Source organism: Xiphophorus maculatus, chromosome 21, assembly GCF_002775205.1.
Source record: "Xiphophorus maculatus strain JP 163 A chromosome 21, X_maculatus-5.0-male, whole genome shotgun sequence".
NCBI classification, from domain to species: domain Eukaryota; kingdom Metazoa; phylum Chordata; class Actinopteri; order Cyprinodontiformes; family Poeciliidae; genus Xiphophorus; species Xiphophorus maculatus.
Window position 1 is genome coordinate 5,817,178 of NC_036463.1, and position 21,734 is coordinate 5,838,911.

At 39.0% G+C, this 21,734-nt stretch overlaps 1 protein-coding gene across 1 annotated transcript in view; it reads left to right on the top strand.

Annotated features, from left to right (window-relative positions):
• The first annotated feature begins 4,625 nt into the window (after positions 1–4,625).
• The window catches only part of cdh7 (cadherin 7), a 134,541-nt gene continuing 117,432 nt past the window's right edge, over positions 4,626–21,734 (top strand). Inside the window, exons 1-2 of the mRNA XM_023326654.1 lie at positions 4,626–5,039; positions 12,000–12,561. Of these exons, the coding sequence (XP_023182422.1) occupies positions 12,322–12,561 (240 nt within the window). The 5' untranslated portion in view covers positions 4,626–5,039; positions 12,000–12,321. The remainder of the gene's footprint in view (positions 5,040–11,999; positions 12,562–21,734) is intronic.

Sequence of the window (21,734 nt, forward strand, 5' to 3'; positions counted from 1 at the left end):
CATAAACCCATACATTATGTATGGTTAGAGGAGTAAGATGTATCCAGGTGTAGCCCAATGTGCAAATCAGCAATGGCTTAGAGGCAAGTCCAGACTGCAAAAAGAAAAATTTACAGCACCACAAACATAGGATTAGCTATTTCTAGCTTGCTGGGATATCGAACTGTTAGTGTGTGGAGAAGTTGGTGAAAATGAATTTAAAGTAGTGATCTGACTGGCAAACATAAAATTATGTATACAAACTTCAGTATTTGCAACATAAATGAGTGAATTCAGTATCTGTTGGGATGATTAGGAGGAAAATAAATATAAAAACAGAGTTAGATGTACAGTAGTAAAACAGGAAGGGCTGCAGTTTTCAAACACACATGTCCTCATTTTTCTGCTGTCTATTTTTGTTCTATCTCTTGATGAGGTGCAAATTTATTCCTCTTCTTGCTAAATTCTTGTCCTGCTTAAAAAAAGGCATGTCCAAAATGACTCAGTTTGTCCCTGTCCATTCTGTCTTTTCTGACTGTAACAACTGTAACTCACCATACAATACATAGGTTTAACTCAATTTTAAGATTTTTGTGTCAGAAATCGGGAGCAACATCGAATTGTTTATAAAAATAAAAGGAGAACTGTTTTTATTATTAGCTGGTTCATTTAAAAATTGCAGTTTGTATCAGTGACAATAAAAATAATACACAATGGACAACAATTATTTAGCTAAAAAAAACAAGAGCAAAAAAAGCCCCATAAAATTACAATTCCAACCATTCGTAATTTATCCCAAAAATGTTGAAATGATTTGGGGAAAACTGCTTGTATTTCTACAGGGTATATCTCAAGAAAACAAGGTCTGCAAACTGTGGTTTTGCTTTTATTTTGCTTTGAGAGTAATAGTTTCTTCCTTTCTCTACGGTCTCTCAGCTCATTGGTACAAACCTTGCTTCACTGTGAATAATGATGTTCTCTCAACAGCTTTACACAGCATCCTCACAAGGTCATTAGCTGTTTGTGAGGTTGATACACACTTTGTTTTTTTTTTTAAAAAAAGAAAAAATGTTCGACTCTTTCCTCTCTTTCACAAACAAAAATAATTTTGGTCATTGCAACTGACGTTGCAAACATAGAAAGCTTAGTCTGATTTAGTCTGACAGTGAGACAAAATGGTTATTTTTCTTTCTATACAGTCTCCAGTTTTAATTTTGCATAATATTTAATCGTGCGACCATTATTGCCCTCAAGTTAAAACTGCTGCAGTTAAAATGTAGGTTTTTATATTTGCAATGAGAAACTGCAGATCTTCTATTAATTTGTTGTTGATCATTAGTCCAGCTAGAACCATGAATCATCTGAGCTTTTGTTGAAACAGACAAGAGTTCTCGTACTCCAAAGATATTCCACATCTTTCATTGGCCCTTATCAGATCCAAGAATATTATTATTGAGTCCATAATTGAGATTGGATTGGTTCGGTCTAGATCAGTTCACTGAAGTTAAGATTTTCACTTTTCAAAACCTCTCAGCTGAACCCACTTAAGAAAAAATTAGCAGTTACTGATTAAGACAGACACAAAATCTTTTTGCTTTGTCCACAAATGCATGCTGCTCTTGGCTCTTTGGTGGGTTAAGTTAAGTCACCAACACAAGGAGGTTAACTTTACACGTTGTGAAAGGTGTAAAATCATCAATGCTGACAGTAAAATGCAGCCTGCCACTCCACAACATATTTTCAAACCTCTCTTTTCTGCTGAGGTGACAACTTCAAAAACAAGAAAAAAAAAACCTTTGTGCTGGCTAAACAACTTGAACTATATTTTTATTTGAACAAAATGGTTTATTTTTTCAGTACATTTTTTATGTTTTACTTTGGGACTTATAACAAACAGAAAAAAGAAATCCAACCCTGTTGTCCTTGGGGGCCATATTTCATTATTCTTTCATCAGCCGATATGGTGTCCCTTCGCGGTTTCTCCTTAGTCTTTGAACAAAAAGACCCATCAAGACATAAATGCGTGTGTGTGCGGGTGTATGCGTGTGTGTCATTGGGGAGACGATAACAGTAGTCCAGGTGATTAGAGGTCATTGCATCCTGGCTGGGGGTGGAGTTGGGTGGGTGGGTGGGTGGGGTGTCATGGAGGCATGGCCGTTAAATGCCGGAGTGGGAAACGGAGGGGGTGTGTAGCGGGGACGCAGGGCCACATCACCTCGGGCTTCTTCTGACTGCCTGTGATTGATGGGGAAGAGCTGATGAGCCAGGCTCCCAATGTCACTCTACAATTAAATAACTCTCACCACTGAACTGCTGTGGACTCCTCCTCCTCCTCCTGTTCTGTGATAAACCTCCCCCTGTCTCCTCCCTTTCACCTCTTTTTCTACTCTCATGCTCTACCCACCCCCCTCCTTTCACTCTTTGCCACTCTTTTTTTTTAAGACATGTGACAATCTCAATATGATCCACCCTAAAATGTCACCTTCTTTGCTTCTGTCACTTGTTTACCACAATCCAGGAAGCAGGTGTTTATCATCAGCTGCTGGTTGTCCAGTTCAAACTTTGCCAGCTGTTCTTCCAGGTATGACAGACAGAGGCTGCTCTTTCTATTAGTTTGGGTCAGTGCTCCCTTCCCAAACGAGAAGGAGCTGCACTATTGTAATGCGCCTGTTTCCAAAAATGCAAATAACGCTGAGGAAAAACACAAAGAAGATAATCCATCCATGACTAATGACTCTAATATGAAACCTAATGTGGAAACAGGTGTTTAAACTTGGATAAAAATATGTAAACCATGTGCTCTGAAGTAAACTCCAAAGAGCAAGCTGCAAGAGACTGCAAAGATTTTACTTGAATAGTGTGATGATGCATACAGAGTTTGCTGCATATTGCCACTAATTAGGCCTATGACTAATATTGGTTTGTTCACAGTAAGCTGTAGTTCATGGAAGCCAACCTTATTCTGCATTCTTTTGTCACCCGATGAGCTTACTTTGCAGCTAATTGGGCAAAGTATAAAACTCTCGGCGCACGAATGTGTATCTTCTGGAGAACATTTGGGATGTTAGAGGGAGTTAAGATGTGATAAACGGACTTTTGAACATAAATGTTCCATGCATTTCAGACATATTTGTCTTTTACATTTTCATTTATAAAAAAAACAATATGAAAAGTGTCTGGGTTTTATTTAGGGGTATCAGATTAAAAAGGACAGAAGACAAATGCACACCAGACTTTTCACTGTTTTTATTTGAAAAGCACACAATCAGTTTCCTTCAGCTTTTGGCTTTTTGTGGTTCTTTGTCTTGGGCTGTCATATAACCCCTGGTGGAACATGGAGGTGGCAACTTAATGATACGGGAACGCTTTTCTTCAGGAATGACAGAAACAAAGTTCAGAGCTGACTGGAACATGGAGTCGGCTAAATGCACGGAAATGATTAAAGTAAACCTGCTGGTGGTCAGAGATTGAGGTTTGCCTCCAGTCGGAAAATGACTCCAGACGTCCAGAGCCAGAATAGAAATGGTTTCTTCACAGTATAATAATGACTTACAGTGGCTAAATACAGAATGTGTGGCAAGACATGAAAATTAATGTGCACAGATGTTCTCTACATAATCTAATTACAGAATCAGATATTTTGCAAAGTAGAATGAGCAAAAAGTGTCTAGCCTTGAAATGTTAAGAACTACCCCAAATGAATAAGTAGGGAAATGTACAATTCTATCCCACACTTTTATGTTTTTCTTTATAAAACAATTAGACAAAACTGCATATTTTTGCTCCACATTTACAATTAAAATCCCAATAAATATGTTGAAGTTTGTGGTTGCAGTGAGACATAATCTAAAACTAGAAATGGGCATCACTATTTTAATATATTTTTACACATATAAAAGTAAAAAGACATTGATGCTGTGCACATATCTCTGAGCTCACCATCCCCATGGCAAGGCAGCATCATGCTGGGGAATAATTCCTTCTTCTGTGGAGACACAATGTGAAAAATGTTCAAATGGTATTAACACTTTTTAAGACACTAGGTGTTAATAAAGGTTATGTCACCCCACATTGAGAAAAATAATTCTGGTGGAAAACCCACCCTGCACATCAACCTAAACACAAAATCCCTATAGTGAGATAAAGCAGTAGCAGCATCATGATGTGGGAATCTATAAAGTGATCTGTTACATAAAATGTTGAAGTTTGTCGTTGTAAGTAGAAAAATAGGAAAGGTTTAGTGAATCTTTCACGAAGTGTACATGAGAAATGCGCTGTTTTTACATGCTGCTGGCACGATTTAACTCTCAAAGCAGCAGGAGGTGAATGTATGAATCCTCTCATTGGTTAAAGATGTCAAGGAATTTGCATTGACTTATTTTCTCTTCTACTTCCTCCTCTTACCACTACCAAGGCATTCATTTAGCAGCATACATGCCATCTGCTGCCAAAAACTTGGCAGCTATAATTTTTTGGTTCTCCGTTGCTTCTTGCCAGACGCACCGCGTGTGTCTTCTGGCTTTATCACCTCGCCAACTTATTTTTGGTTTACAAAAAAAGAGAGCGAGGAAAAAAAAAATAAAACTCCATCCTCTTCAGTAAGGAGAGGATTTGGCTCGGATGAGAGCGTTATTTCCCGTCTCCAATCCGCTCCTGCTGCCGCTGCTGCGCGTCCCTTGTCGCCTGCACAGTACAAGAGGGATGTAGAGACTAAACCCCGAACCCTGCAGCTGGGGTTCCCTGCACACCACCGAGGCGACAGTGCGCAGGAGAGAGATAGAGAGCGAGAGAGACACGGAGGGAAGTATGGAAGGAGGGAGGGAGGGAAGAGGAGAAGGTGAGAAACAGAGACGGGGAAGAGTCAGAAGCGCCATCTCTCTGCTGTGGCTGAGCGTTTACGCGCGATCCGAGAGCACATCTCCAGCCTCTCCGGGACTAAATCCACCATGATAACTTCCAAACTCCTAATTCTCACATAATCTGGCTTTCTTTATGGGCTGCAATAAGAGAGGGAAGGTGCAACTTTTACCAACGGAAATCATCCATGTGAAGTTCCTTTGGTAAGTAAATGTTCATGTTTTTAATTTCTTTTTTAATAGAATGTGCATTTATTTTATTTTATTTTTGAGTCATTTCCACTCTGTTGCTCACTTAATTCACGCATTTGCTTGGATTATCTGTGTATATTTCACCCCATCGTTTATCCTGTCATTAGTATTCCACGGACACGGGTTTCCTGCGGCGGGCGCTCACGGGGATGTTTACTGTCGGCGCTTCCCCGCTGCCTGGCTCCCCATCATGCGCTTATTTACCACCTCCTGATGTTCTTAATGTTCGCTGCTGGTCTGTTTCCCCCATCAAACTTCTAATCGCTTTGCGGAAATGATTCGCGCATGTCTTAGTTCTTGTTTCATTTCGTCGGGGAAACCGTGGCTGGCTGATCGGATCCAGACGCGCTGCGAACTTTTCCTGCACGGTGCAGCTGTGTTGACAGCTAATGCGCAGTGGTTGATGTTTAACAGGAGGGTCAAAAGCAGCGAGGTCACAGAAATTTTACCTTTGAATTACTTTGGCTGCGTTGATGCAAATGCCGCGCAGTTTGACCAAGTTGTGTGTTTTGGAGTGAAGTCGATTTTCCATAATTTTTACTCAAGTCTCTGTTCAGCTTTCTAAACAAAATAGAGTGTGTGGTATTTGCGTGGCATTGACTGCATTCAATTATTGCTTGAGTGCACTAGCGTTACAATTTCATTTCTATTTAATAGAAACCCTATTCAAAATGTCACGCTTTTTTGTTTCCCACTAGGTGAAGATGATTTTTCTTGTAAATCTGATTGTTTGCATGGTTGGAGGTGGAGGAGAGGAGTGGGATTAACTTTTTTTATGACTTTCCACACTTTAATTAACATTGTTGCAAATTTGTTACACTCGCAGGCTCAGATAATAAATCATTCTTCGAAACAAATATTTTTTCTCTCCTAAATTTATGAGGAGCAACGTTTTGTGTCATAAAAGGTGTAGAAACTCAGAAAATGTATAAATATTTATGCATGGGGAGGTCAAACGTTAAAAATGGAATTCATTAAAAACGAGGAAAAAATACAGTGATACATGACAATCTTAATAAAAAGAACATATTTTGGTGTCCAAAGAATATAAATTAGGAATGCAAATTTCTTAAAATATTGGAACATCTGGCTCCTCACAGACATGCTGTCTTTGTTCACACTGTTGTTTCTGATGTCAAACTACAGCTTTTGGATATTGCATTTAAATTTCATTTCATAATTGGTTTTGGTGGCAGAAGATTGGACACTGGAGCTGGCAAAGGGGATGGTGGGGGCATGTGGGAATGGCTAAACCAATAACACTGTTGACTCTCGCTCAAACTCTTTGTATACAATTCATTTATATTAATGAAAAAGGCAAGTTTAATTGAATTAATTGAATAAATGATCTGCTAAATTACAATGCTTTTTGTTACGAAACTATTTATCTTTTGATTCATTTATACTTACGTCAATTTGAGAATATTTTTTCACTTTTAAACCATTATTCTCAGCCACAGCTCCTGATATATGAGAGCAGCATAATGAATTTAAGATTCTTTTCAAACCTTTTTGTTTTTATATCTCTAACAGAGTCAGTGCCCTGGTCCAGCCAGACCCCACCCCTTTGAAAACTTAATTGAAGAAATGTCTTTTTTTTAACTCATTTCTGTGCCTGTTTAATATCCAACTTTAAATATACAGTGTTTGTGCAGCAAATACTTTATTTGCATGCTCCACATAACGTGACAGACCCCCAATGGCTACATAAAATTTATCACCTCATTTGAATGCATGTGTGAACCCACATTCACTGGTTGTCAGCGTATCAGAAACCATGATACTGAGAGCTGAAATGCAACTCAAGCCATGGAAGTGACCCCATTTCCAAGTTTTATTTACATCTAATGTGAAAAAACAGCTCTTAAGCCCTTTATGGTTAGAAAGATAAATCTAGGAATAGAGATGTTTCTTCACACAAAACCACCAGGGGCAACTACTTTTCTCTATACTTTTTAATACTTATTTTTTCCATAAAAGCAAACTAACTTTTACTTTTTTGACAACTTAACCTCCCAGCATCATAACTATCTGTATGTAAACATATTTATATTCTGCTGTGAAGTTCAATCAGCTGCATATCTACTTGAGAAAGTTGTATTCAAGCAAATCAATGAAGGAATGGTAGGAATCAGCGAGAGGATCCTTTCAGCCAGAGGGCTCAGGTTCAAGCTTCTGCCTCAGCATGAGTCTGCGCTCTCTCTCTCTGTGTGTGTGTTGTAAATAACCTGAAGGATAACACGGAAGCTCCTGCAGACAGTAAAAATCAATGAATCTTCTTATTACGGTTATTACAGTTATGAGGCAACTACTTGTTTTATTTCAGGAACACAGAGAAAAGCATCACTGGTTTGTGCGCTCTTTACCTGAATCAAAAAAAAGAGAAAAAAAGAAGAAGAATCTTGATTTAGAAGCTGTCCTAAAACATATTTAGCTTAAACTTTGCACAACTTCTTATGGCATTTCCCGCTTCACCGTCTGAGTGATGGATGAGCGGACAGATACGAGAGAGCGTGCGATTGCTAAAGTGAGAGCTGCGGTGCTGGTAATCCTGTTGTGAGGCTGGAAAATGGGATTAGAGCAAGAGAAACAGAGCCAAAGGAAGACTGGAAGACGCTTTACATTCACAGCTCTGGCTCACATTTTCACTTAATTTAATGACATCACTTTGACACTGGTCAGCGATGAGTCTCTGGAGGTGACCCAATGCTGATCCAGACTCACCTGCTGTCAGATCGTTGATTTTCTCTAGTGATGTCTGAAAGTACTGAAATCCAGCATCTTTCTCAGATTAACATGTTGTACGTGTGCCACCGTCCCCAGGCGTTGGCAGCATTATGCTTTGGGGTTGTTTAGAAAGTGACAAGGCAGATAGCCAGAGTTGATGAGACATTGTGGTGTTGTCTGAATATATTTAAGCTAAAGCTGAAGAGCTACGTTTTTTTTCTTTGCAATCTTGAAAGTTAGAAATATTTTTGAGAGTTTGGAAGCAAAACATTGCAAATATTTTATTTGCAAGCAAGTTTACATGACTTCCATATTTTTAAAAAAATATCAGATTGTCTCTTTAAAAGAAAGATTGGAAATGCTGTCCCTTTGTAAAAGTTGAATAAATCAGTTGTATATGAATGTTCAAGAAGTTTGCTCAACAAACGTATGTACTGGAGTAAAAAAAAACTAGATGTGATACTTGAAAACTAGGAAGCTTCCTTTGTACAATATGACAATACCTTGAGCTATTTTTCACTGTTTGTGCTGCCAACTCCACTATGAAACATGGAAGTGATGGCACCACGCTGTGTGACTGTTGTTTTTTCAGTAAGGTAAAGGAAGTTAGCCAGAGTTGATGATACTTTGTGAAAATGTCTGATTTCCTCCCCTCCCACCAGGAAAACTTGTCATGTAGGAACATTTAGATGGTTTGAAAGCATAATATTGGAAAGACCTTCACAATATTATCTTCCTTATTCAACAGAAAACAAAATGTCTCTCTCAAAGTAGATTTGTAAGGTATTTTTTCTTTGAAAAGTGAAACAAAACTCTTGAATGTGCCTGCATGAATTAGCCTCCATCTATCAACACATGCACTTATTCATTCACAATGCATGATAAAAAACTGTTGTGACGATAAAATTAGAAATAATAGTTGAATGCGACTGAGATGGATCTGTTTTGCACTACAGGCCAGAACTTTTGTCATGAAACACAGGGGTGGCAACATGATGCTGTGGTATTTTTCAACACAGCCAGAAAAAATAGCCACAGTTGGTTATACTTTGTGTTGATAATTTATTTCAATTAAATATAAGAGGCTCGTTTATTACAGTCTTTACATTTGGACCTGGTGGCACTAAAACATTGCATGCAAGGTAAAACAACCTCATAAAAGAGGAAGCATTATGTCTCTTTAAAAGGATATTTAAGTTATTTTCTCCTTAAAAAGCGACATAAAACACTGCAGTTTGCCAGCAGTAAAGACTTTTGGCTCCACAGTCACACTTTTTTTGTGAAGAAATTCTGCCATTTCCTATCAACACTCATCATTCTTGCACAAAACAAGATATAAACTCTTCTACTGTGATAATACAATTAGATATGAGTCTTTTACTTTATTTTTTTAATCAAGATTGTATCTTTTATACTAATACTGATAAATTTTAAGCCGACATGAAGATCTTGTCATCACATCCATGTTCATGTTTTGCCAGTCGAATATTTCATCTAGATTTTATGCTTTATTTCTCCAAACTGCATCAAGAAGAAAAATAAAACATTGATTTCCTTGGTGCGTGACACCCCTAATAAATTAAAATCAACTCGATGGTAAATCAGAAGAAACTCATTAAATAAAAAGCCAATATCTGCTTTAGTGAGCCCATTTCTTATACCAGAGCTGCATTATCTCCAATCTGTATGAAGCTTCCATCTCCTCTCTCTCACGTTGGTGCTTTAGCAAAATGACATGCATTAAGTTGGCTTGACTCGACCCCGTCGAACAACACCAGCGCTGCGGCCGGCCTTCGCGAGTCGTGTTGCCCTACGGCCACATCTGCTCCACTTTTCACCTCTGCCACTAACTCTCAATAAAGAGTGTGTTTATGTGTCCATACTTTTCGACTTTTTCAGTCGATTGGGATGAGTTCATGTATTTTTTTTCCCTCCACAGCGTGCGGGCTGAAAATACACACAAGTATCAAGTAAATCTGCAACTGGTGAGGATTTCTCTTGCAAACATTCAGCTGTCTGTGCAGAGGTGTTTTTGCAGCTGTGATTTATTTCTGTATTAATTATTAGCGTTGCCTAATGACTTTCCTGTGGTGAAGTACAACAAATCACTTCCACAGGATGTGTGTGGTGTGCGTTTTTTTTTTTTCTTCTTTCTTTCTTGCTTGAGGGGAATGGAGAGGAAGTAAAATGAGAAGTGGAAAGATCTGTGTGGGAAGAAAGAGGTCACTGTATGCCATAGCAATTACCTTTCTCACCCAGGGCTGTGCCAATACTCTACATAGAGGAGAGACAAAGAGAGGTCAGAGAGGAAACAAACATGAGCACGTGTGGTCAAAAACACCACCCTGAAGTTAACATTCACACATAGACCTTCGGAAAACAGTCCCATGCAAAGATATTCACACCCATTGACCTTTCGCACATTTTATCATATAAGAGTTTCTACTACGTTGTTTCACATGATGCACATGCATATTTGTGAAGTGGATGGAAAAAAGGTGCTTAGTCGTCAAACTGTTTTAGTTATGAAAATCTTAAAAGGGTGTTGTGCTGTTGTATTCGGCTTGTTTAGTGTAACACAAATAAAAGTCCTTTAGCCTTTTAATGAATGTATTTGTAAATTTAATTAATTTTTAAAAGTTGTGTCACAGACAGTCATACAGTTTTATTTTAGAAAAAATGGATTCTGTTAATAACATCAGCTTTCACTGTCTTTTATTGTCCATATAACAAGTTCATGTTGTTGAGCAATAGCATTACCCGTTAGAGTCACCTGTTGCTGTGCTAGGTGTTGCTGCAAGTGAAAAGCTAGGCCCAAAACACATACAAAAAACCAAGGCATTGAAAGTTGTGATTGGCGGGACAGATGGCTTTTATGCTTATTAATTGGTCTCCATTTTGAATTTTTCCCTAACATTGTGCTCATTACTCATCGATCTGTAAAATGATGCCCTCCACAAAGCTGTTCCATGTTACAAGAAAGGTTGGGGCCTTCTGATGTCTGGAACACATCAAACATGTGGAAGATGCGAACTGGTGGTAGAACTAAAAAAACATTTGAAACAACCAGAGACAACAAACCTAAACATACAGCCAGAGCTAAAATGAGATGGTCTAGGCCACAAAATGTATCTACGTATTAAAATTGATGTTCCTAGATGCTCTCCATTTAATTTGACTCTCCAGCTGTGCAAACCTTTTCCATCTATTTCAAAATGATGCACTATGTGTTGGTTTATCTCTCAAAATCCCATTAAAATACATAGCAGTTTGTGGTTAAAGGATGTAAATGTGACAAGATGAATATGTTTGCGAGGCTCTGGATGTATTGCTGCAGATACCGTTGGACCTCAAACAGACTGATAACAGCAGCCGTCATATGAAGTTCCCAGGATGCTTTGTGACATGAAGAGCATTATCTGTCAAAGCCCGCCGCTGTCCTCGGCTCTGACAAGTCGTCATGTTCTGGCGTCATCAGGGGGGTTGGGAGTCTGTCGTAGCATGTTGATGGCAGTGAGACAGACCCACAACCCCACCCCCAAGCCTTCCAAGCCCCCTCTTGCCCCTCCACACCCTCTCTTGTGCTCCAACCGGAGCAACATGGTTTTTCCCACTCGGAGTGGAGGTCAGGATCGCCGGGCCTCCATGCATGCTGCTGACAGCTCAGATTTATTTTTAATCACGGTGATGAGAGCGCTCCGCTCAGATCATGTGGCTTGCTAGAGTCGAGTGGCGAGTCCCATTCACCGTCACCATCATCTTATAGAAAGAGAAAATATGACAAAATAATGACCTTGGTGAGACGAGGCCTGGATAATTGTTAGGCTGCTGAATGGCGTTTGATTGTTATGCTGTCGTCTCGCTCGGTGTGAAATCTCTTTGCTTGCATTCATTGAAAAGCCCTGTCATTTCTCCCTCCATCTTACCCCTATTAACACTTTGACCTCACCTGATTCTCTTTGCAGCATTTGTAGGTGAGAGTGTGTGCATTGCATTTACTGCCTGTCCGCTCTGTTCATTTTTTTACCTATTTCCTTAGGATTGCTGGAAAAATGCCATTATCATTGCATCAGCAGGCCCATTACGTGCTATCAGAAGTGACTGCGGTCATAGAGGCAATTCTGCTGACACGCCTCTCTCTTCTCTCCTCTGTCTTTGTCTTTCCCTTCTTTTCTGTTCTGATAGGTGCCAATTACAAAGAGTCAGTGTCCAAGCCCCCCAGTCAAGTCCCCGGTGAACCTCTCGACCAGCTCTCTGGGTCCAAATCGGCAGGAATAATCCCACTTCCCCTCTCCGATAAAGGAGAAACAGGAAGTTGTGCAGCAAAATGCAGAATTTGAGTCATTTTCAACCCGTGTGCTCTTTTCAGGGTCCAATTGCTGCTGCTTTCTTGTGAAACGCAGAGTCCGGACTGTTCAGATAAAAGCCCAAGGGTTTTGACATTTCAGTTCTTTTTAATTTTTGCTCCTGTTCTTGCTTCAGTGCATTTTGGAGGGGAGCCCAGACGATGGGTTGGTGTTGTTCAGGCATATGCAGAGCCCTGGCTCTCCTGGTGCTCCTGTTTGTCTTGCGGGGCAGAGGCTGCTGCTGTTGGGGGCTGAGTCCCAGCTCTGGGGACGGGGAGAAGTCCCTGCGCTCTGATCCGGACTCCTGGGAGGCCCTGCACAGGAACAAACGCAGCTGGGTATGGAACCAGTTCTTCGTTTTGGAGGAGTACACAGGAAACGAACCTCTTTACGTCGGCAAGGTGAGTGATCCGTAACACGGGTTATCAAAGCTTAACAGTCTAGAGCTGCAAGGGAATGACATAAGCATAGTGATGCCAAAATACATCCACACCCCTCTGCTTTTTCCAAGTTTTGCTACATTATATATTTGTTCAAAATAGATCCAGTTTTCTAAAAAAATACCTTCTCAAAAAACTTGTTTTCAGAAATTTAGGTAAGTTTCCAAAAAACTGTAACATACCTTTGCAATGACACTAAAAACCATTGCATCCAAGTTGTACTGATCATCCTTCTGACGCTGCTTGCAGAGAACATGGGGTAAATTCAGTTGCTTCTGCTCACATCCAGAACTGAACAGTTTGTTTTTTTGATTAACTTGACTAAATTACACCCTAGCAGAAAAAGTTCGATCCTAAAGACTAGGATTCAAACATGAGCAGAGGATATCTGTGAAAAAGGCAAATAATTCTGATTGCAGGAAGATATTGCTGGGAGAAGCGAGACACATTTGTAAACAAATAAGAGTTTCAGTATCAGAGCTGAAATGGAAGAAGTTTTAAACCACCAGGATCCTCATTAGAACTGGGGAAAAAGATAAAAGAGAATGCATTGGTCACATTAGTGAAGTTTTGTTCAGTTACGGAGCTTAAAGTGCCATCCAGAAGGTCAACCAGTTCTGACGCACACCACCTATAAGACCTTTATGATGGATTAGCCACAGGCAAGCCACTCCTTAATAAGAGGTACATAGGAACCTAATTAAATATGTTAGACTAAGAGAAATACAAAAAAAAAACATGAGTCAAATGAAATCAAAATAGAACCTTTTTGACTGGACTTTCATTGCTAAGTATGGAGAAAAACACCACCATTATGCTGACAGGAATGAGAAATATGTTACTAGTCACTATAGTAGGTAAAATGGCAGCAGCCAAATGGAGAAATACTTCAAGGATACCTGCTCCAAAGACTTGATGATTCATCTTCCAATCTGCTTGATACGGCCAAGATAACAGAGGACTAAGAGTACTCTTCAGGAGCAGGCTGTGGCTGTCTTTGCATAGCTAAACCAGAGCCTAGACTTGAATCCAAATGAACATCTCTGGAAATACTAAAAATTGGCATCTAATGATGGTGCCCATTCAACCTTGACGGAGCTCGAGACGATCTGCAGGGAGAAAATACCCCAAAACAGATGAGCCAAGCTTGTAGATACATAACCAAGAAGTCTCGATGCCGAGGTAGTTGCCAATGATTATTAAACTGTTAAGCCATGGCTGTGAATACCTTTGAAAGATAATAAGCTTTTGGGGGGAAGAGGATAGTTGCTTCTGCAGGAGGTTATTGTGAAGAAAGTATAATGAAGAGGTCTGAATACTTTCTAGTGGGAATGTACTGTATATCACCTGTGTCTGAATCTTTCTTTGCTTAAAAATATTTCCTTATGTCTGCAGGTTTGGTGCACCTGTATGGTAATATGTATATCAATAACCTGTTAACACAGAGACCTGCAGAAACTGGGACACAGCAGAGTTTTTACAGAGTTGTGCATATTCCCACTGTCCTATATAAAATGCAAAACAAATGAAAATACTCCTCACAGACTGTGTGGGAAGAAAGGGACTCTGCATTTTATTTCAGAAAGCATGGTTTTAAAAAAACATGTTTTTAGTTTTGAGATCAGCATCAATGTGACAAGGTAATTTGCATTGTAATAAGTCCCCAGGAAAAGTATACATTACACAAATATGCCTTCTTGCTGCCCTGCCAAGGCCCAAGCTGATAGATCAAAGATATGCCAGTTTTGGCAGGAAAATAAGTACAAAACCCTCATAAAAACATTTAAGACAAGGCAAAAATATGGGGACTAATCCTTCTTTTACGGGAGTTGGCAGTGCAATCGGTTCTTCACGATTCTCACTTTTTTTGTTCAAAGACCAACAGTGAAAATAGCCTACAGGTATTTTTTTTTTTTACCCTAGAAAATAAAATACATGTTTGTAGCATCATAAATATTTATATGCAAATATATATTATGGAAACTGAGTGAAATCAAAGATTTTGCTATACCATCTAACTGGAGGAAAAAACTCATAAATGTTACTGCATAGAAGTGCAGACCAATCTAATCATTTAGTTTTGCTTGGTATTTTCTTCAGGTTTAGTCACACTGTCTTTATTAGTAACAACGTAGCTGCAAGGTCAGTGCTACTTTACTGGAAAGTATCTTTACACTCTGTATGAAAGACATTTTTTGTAAGGTCACACAGTGCCAACAGTAATAATAATAAGTTGAACTTGAATTCAACTTCTGGTTATTTTTGTTGACATTCAACCTACATTTGCTCCATGGCTAGCAGGAAGATAAGATAGGTAAGGATTGTTTGGATGCCTACGGCCTAATTGAAAGTAATAAAATAAAAATAAAGATCAGAATACAACTGAAACCAAATCCTGTACCTGTTTATTATCAAACAAGCAAAAGTAATCAGAATTGTTTACAAAAACTTGGAAAACTATCACTTGAAATCTCAAAAAATTGTTTATTATATCGGGATTGCTTTGATCAGGGCAAAAAATTAAAATTCTCTAATCTAATCGTCACCACCTGTTTCTTTCTGAGCATTAGTTAAAAACACATAATTCTTTTACAGTTCTAGGGATTTTTAAAATATGTTTAGAGGAGACATAAAAATACAACTCAGCGGAAGCCATATCTCTTCACTTGTTCCTTCCACATACAAATTAGCCTAAGTAGAACAGTTATCTGCAACAGAAAGTTAGAAAAGTTAAAACATGACCTTATAACTCCCAAAGTTTCCCAAAGTTCCAAAGTTTTGGGATTGTTTACTAAATCTTTAGACACAAAATTTAAAAATAACTGCTAACACCAAATCTGCACTTGTTGTTAAAAACAAGGTAGTATATGCAGCATAGCCAGTCCTTACTGGCTAGAAAAATAGCATCAAAACTCACATGAGTTATTGCTTTAAAGCTTTAGACATTATTTTGTGTTTAATGCAGAGGACAAAAATTTAAATAAACTAAATGTCACAGAAATTCTTACACTGTAAGATTCTTACAGACACTGATTACTGTTATTTACTGTTATTAATTACTGTTATTACCTGTTTAGGGTTTGACACTGGTTTTTCACATTCTGTTACATGAACATGGGCGATTAATAACACCGACAAAATGCTGCAGTCTTATGCTCCACGTGGTCACAAGGAGGAGATTTTAGTGTAAAAGTATATCAATATATTTCTAATTCCATTCTATCTGAAAATCCTGCTGGACATATATTGTATCTTGCAAAATGCTTTTGCAAAAAGAGCTTGAACTTCCTGGGGATTAGCTTCCTTTCTCCACCCAGGTGTACGCCTTACGGACAAAACATTAATACCACTGCAGGTGAAGTGATAAACATTGATTTGCTTCCAAACTGTGCAATGTTCTGCAGGAAAGTATTCGTTTTTGACACTCGTGAGAATGTTACTCTGTATTGCACCGCCTACCTTTACAGAACAAATAGATCTACTGGGAAAACTTGTGGAAATCAGATCAAAGAGCCTCTCTAACCTCCATTACCAGCTTCTGCATTTCCAATACCCTGACATAAAGTAAATGCAGTCTGCAAATTAAAATCAAACATTATTTTGCTGAATAGCAGTAGAGACTAACTGGAGTGACTGTATATACTTTCAATCTTGGGAAAAGTTTGCTAACCCCCTGAATGAGGTGGAAAGGTTTATCTGGGATTTTCTCCCTTACCTATAATCTCAGAAATTCCAACGACAATGAATGGATGGGTAGAAATAAATAGAAGGCTATTTTTTGCCTTTATAAAAGCATAAAATGGTTGATTTACATGCTATCAAGAGATGCACCTAGCAACTTACCATCGATTATACTCTACCAATTTTCCTTTGATAAACTGATTCGTAATGTGCAAGTCAAACCCTAAAAATATTTTCTGTTATTGAATGCATCAATCTTATAAACTCCCTCCATTTTACAAAGCAACTATCAGTATTCACTATGATTCACCTTTTTATAGGTAAGAGTTTTAAAGATATGCTTTTATCCATAAATTACAAAGATCTTGCAATGGATTTATTTTTGGTTGAATTCCAAATTACCTCTAAGACAGAAACTGAAGCACATTTTTTTTCTCCCCTCCAGGGGGTCTTTTTGTGGGCTCTAGTGTCCCTTATATGAAAGTAGGCTGATAGGAAAGGGGGAAGGAGAAGGGGGAACACATACAACAAATATCGCCGGGTCCAGGAATCAAACCCGCGACGGCCACGTCGAGGACTCAAGGCCTCCAAACGTGGGTCGCGCTATCCCCTACGCCACCACAGCACGCCTGAAGCACATTTTTTAATCTCTTTTATTGTGCTGAGAATAAGAAATTATAAGCGATGAGAATCACCATCGATGTTGGCCACAAGAAACCTGATCAGAGCATTTCTATTTGTAACTGTTGGTGTTGAGCTCATAATCCAAATATAAAACAGCTAAAAGCGTCTTAAAATTGCTGTATGAAGAGTGTTAAGAGAAAGAACTCCTCACTTTAAAATAGAATATTAATGTGCAAGTTCTCTTGCTGTGCAACTGTGCAGACTGTTTCTGTGAGCTTTTAGCACCACCAGTATAAATGGGGGCCCTCCTGCTGCAGAAAACGGCACATGCATGTGCAGTACAAGCCAGATGGTACTTGGATTGGTCTCTAGATCCCCTTTATCTTGCCGAATTTTCTGGTCTTATTATTAAATTAGTTTTCATCTTTCCGCTCATCTGCGGGATAATCATTCTTATCCGCCGCGTATTTGCTGGGTCTGCTCTCGCAAACCCATTTCCTCACCGTCTCTGAACTGAATTAGGATCTCCAGCTGGAATTAGGATACATTTTACTGTCCTATTGTTCTTCTTCTCTGCTTTGGTGCCAGGAGGATGCTGCGAGGGGAAAGCATCTAAATCAGACCGAGCATATTTGCGGCTCGCCTGGAGTTCAGCTAAGGGTCATTTTTATGTCCAAGTGTCCGTCGTGAAATATTGTCATCTGTGATCTGTGTCTCTCCTGATATCTGTTAAGTCTGACTGCAGGGAGGGGCAGTGTGGACCTTTATCATCTTCTGATGCTTTGTCTTTGTCGTAGCCCCTTTTCAAAATGAAACAGAGATTTCGCTGAAGAAGCTGAAGTGCCTGTTTTCTTTTGCACTATCTTGGGCCTGATTGCTTTTCTTGTTAGTAAATCCTGAAGCATGCAAACAGACTGATTACTTATTCATAGACATGTAGTTGAGAGCACATGAAAAACACACATTTATTTTCAAGGTTTGTTCTGAGAGATTCTCCTTGTTTTTTTCTACATGTGTGGAGTGATTTTTCAGTTAGTTTGCTTTTTTAGGGTTTGCCAAACAAGTGACACAGTTCTACAAATAAATAATTAATCAGATAAATATTGATGTATATGATAAAGAAAACTGTGAACTATGTATCATGTTATAAGTTAAATTAAAAGTCAATTGCAAGTATTTTTAGGTTAACTTATTGAGGGTAACTCAAACAATTCTTGGAAAATGTTTCATGATAGTCATTGCTATGAAGGGTGACACCAAAAACCATGAGGTTGTTAAAGCAACCTTATAACACCGAGAAGTTTTAAAAGAGCCTTTTGTTTGTTATTAATTACACAAACATTAAGATGATTATGTATATTTTGTTTGAATAATTGTATTGGAACTATACACGCAAAAAAACATCCATTTTCAGCACCTTTTCATGAATTGAATTTTGGTCCTTGATGCAAGTAGTGTGACGAAAAACAACACTGAGTGTGAAAAGTTACACAATCTACATCTTTACATCTAACCCCCTACCCAGACTCAGTCTAACTTTCAAAACTACTGAAAATCTGATTCCTTTTCTCCCGATGGGAGGCCCAGGCTGCCCAAGAACTTGAGAGGCTGTCACATTATTTGTTCCCTCAGATCATAGCTGTCACACAGTGTGGGTTTGTTTGGTATTGCAAGGTCACAGTGTTGCTGTAAAATATCTGGGCGGGACACCCTGACCTCGAGCGACAAGGGAGGTCCTGCCATGTCAGGAAAATGACCTTAATAGAAATGAATTCTCCATGCAGCCTCTGCAATAAAAGATGTAGGGAGACAATGAAATGGATGCAGCTGTGGCTCTGAATTTTCAGCACTTTTACTGGCAAAACGAGACTACCAGAGTGGTATGAGCAGTAATTGCTTTCATCACTTGTTTCCTCATATCTAACATGGCAAACAATGGGAATCTGTGTCCAAACAAAGACACAGTCTGCTGCACGACTTGTGTGGCTGGAAGCAAAGGGAAAATATGATACAGTTGGTTGGAAAATGGGAAGTCATCGCTTTTGGCCCCGGCCTCTCCCTTTGCATCTGCAGTCTGCTTGGCTTTAATGCATTCTGTCAGATTCTGAATTCCACAACCAAATCTCTCATTACGCCTTGGCACTCGGCCTCGGGTAAGCGTGCTGGCCTGGAATCAGCTGCAGTCACATCAAGCCGGCGGAAACATACATTAAAGAGCCTCCGAAAAGCTGAACAGAGATTGGTGATGCTTGTATTTAAACAAGCGACAACGCCGCAGCGAGTCAGCCACTTAACAAACACTTGCACTTTTGGTAAACATGATGCTATTAACAGATTCTGCAGGGTGTTCATGCTGCTAAATATTTGCAAAGCATCTGCTGAGTAAGAGAGGTTCAGAGGCAGAGTTTATGCAACGTAGCAAAAAACAAAATAAATTGTTATATGCAATTTGGAGTGTATGTCTTTATGTTGCATTAAGTGTTGTTGCTTTAAATCTCAAATTTTTATATTTTCATGTTTGCAAGCTTTCTACCAATTTTTTAATAACTTCATATGCACATGTAATAAATTAACTGTTTTTGTGAATGAGACCCACTTTTTTACCATTTGATAAGGATATGACATTTTACTCAACTAACTGTCATACAATGTATTTTTCATTTTAATGAAAATGCCCTCTATATGACAACTATTCCACAACATTGAAAATCAGACAGGAAATAAATGACAGACGTCAAGAAAGCGGCACACTCCCTATTACATGTTATAGAGCTCAATAGTTCCCAAATGGCGTCTCATTATCAGGGTGGCAGCATATCCATGCTGAGTGGAGGAGCCTAGCAGTAGTCAAGGTATCCATGATGTGTGGTCTGCACACAACTTTTTGAATGCCAAACATGCTTCATGCCAAAGCTACAACCTCATCACACACACATTAAGCTGGCAGTGCTCCATGCCGTTTATTTTTATCCTTTTGGTCCAATGCTACTCTGTGCGGCATCTTGCTGTTGCTATGGCTGTAATTAAAATGATCTCATCTCACAGCCTGACAAACACACCCATACACATATAGATCATGGCGCACTATGCTACCTATGGAATATAGTTAAAAGCTTGTGAGAAGTACACACACCTCCAAATTGCGCCAAATAGACAGGTTGCTGGAAGACCAATGGAAATTTTGAGTTCTTCAGCTATTTTGTAATTATGCAAACTGTTAAAGAGAAGCCCTGGGATTGTGTTTAGCAATGAAGATGGATGAGTAGGAGAAAAAGGCGACCTGGTGGTCATATACATTCATACTGTATTTGATAAATTTGAATATCATTAAACAGTTATTTATTTCACTGACTGAATCATAAATAAAACAATTTATATAGATTAATTCCACAAGTTAGTTATTTCAAGTCGACATTTTTGTTAATTATGAGGATTTTCGACTTACAGCTAATAAAAACACATAATTTAAGACGAAATATTACATCAAACTAATAAAAAAACTGTTTTAATACAGAAAAGTAGGCTTAATGAAAAGTATATTTAACACAGGCCCAAAAATTATTTTCAGAAAGTATATTTAATCTGACAAATAAGCCTCATCGTAATACTTTTTAATGAAAAAGACTATAAATATTTTCAGCAATTTAAAGCACACAAAAAAGTTGCTCAGAAGATTGCACAAGGTTGAAATTATTGCATTATAAATGGCAGTTTACACTACATGTTGCTAAAAAGCTCATGAAAATTAGATGTTCTCTCTTAAGCAATCAGGCTTAACTGAAGGTTGAGGTCCAGATACTTCTCATATTCTTTGGAAATTTCATAGACGGAAAGAAAACCTTTTAGAAAGGATGACCAAAGAAAGCAATATGGAACATTTTGTCATAAAGCGGTAGAGCCTTATTTGACTTCCCTGTAAAATAAAGCTCTCTTTATGTGTCTCTGTCCAGTGACATTAGAACAGTCTTGGAGATCTCGGTGACTGTGGGGCAGTTTTATTCCTGTGAGAAGGGAACATAAAGATTAGCCATAATTTGCACTAAAATCTCTGGATGGGTCCTTTATCATGCTTCCTTTTATTGCGCAGCATTAGCACATTAGCTACAACGATTGTTCATGATGAGCCTTTTTTGACCTCATGGGGAGAATTTGGGGGCCTGAAAGATAGCAGTTTATTCAATATTCAGGGGGGACAGGGTAATCCCACAGATAATTACATTGAACTGAGCACAATATGATGCAGGCTGCTTCATTAGCATTCTATTTGGCGTTTACTGTCAAATGGGTTAGACTCATAGAGCACAGGGTGCTGCTGCAAAGGTCAGGCTCAATGGCATCTCCTCACACTCGCTGGTGCTGCAAACACACCAGAGCAGCAGCTGGGGAGCGAGAGCAGCTTTGTGAGCCAGAGAGGAAAGAGGCTAATTCAAACTGACAGAGGGAGGGGGACATCATACACCGTTGCCCAGGGACAGGAGCTCACATTGCGGGGAGCTTGTAAGGCATCCTCGAGGCCTGTGGGGATGGTGGGAGAAGCCTTTATCTGAGCCTGGGATTCAAAGAGGATAGAATACAGCAGTAAAAAAGCGGACAAGAGGGTGGTTATCAGCAGGGCAAGAGAGAGGAACATTGTTTACACTCAGTTTCTCTCATATGTGCTATGGGGGGGCTGGAGTCAAGACTGCATTGGTGACTTTTAGATGTGAAATTTGAAGTCCACAGGGCGGTCAAGGCACAATCAAGACACTGCAGTTCAGACGGAGGTCTAGCTAAAACCAAAACAGCCTGCAGACTTGACTCAACAATGACTCCTAATTCTGGCTCCTTAA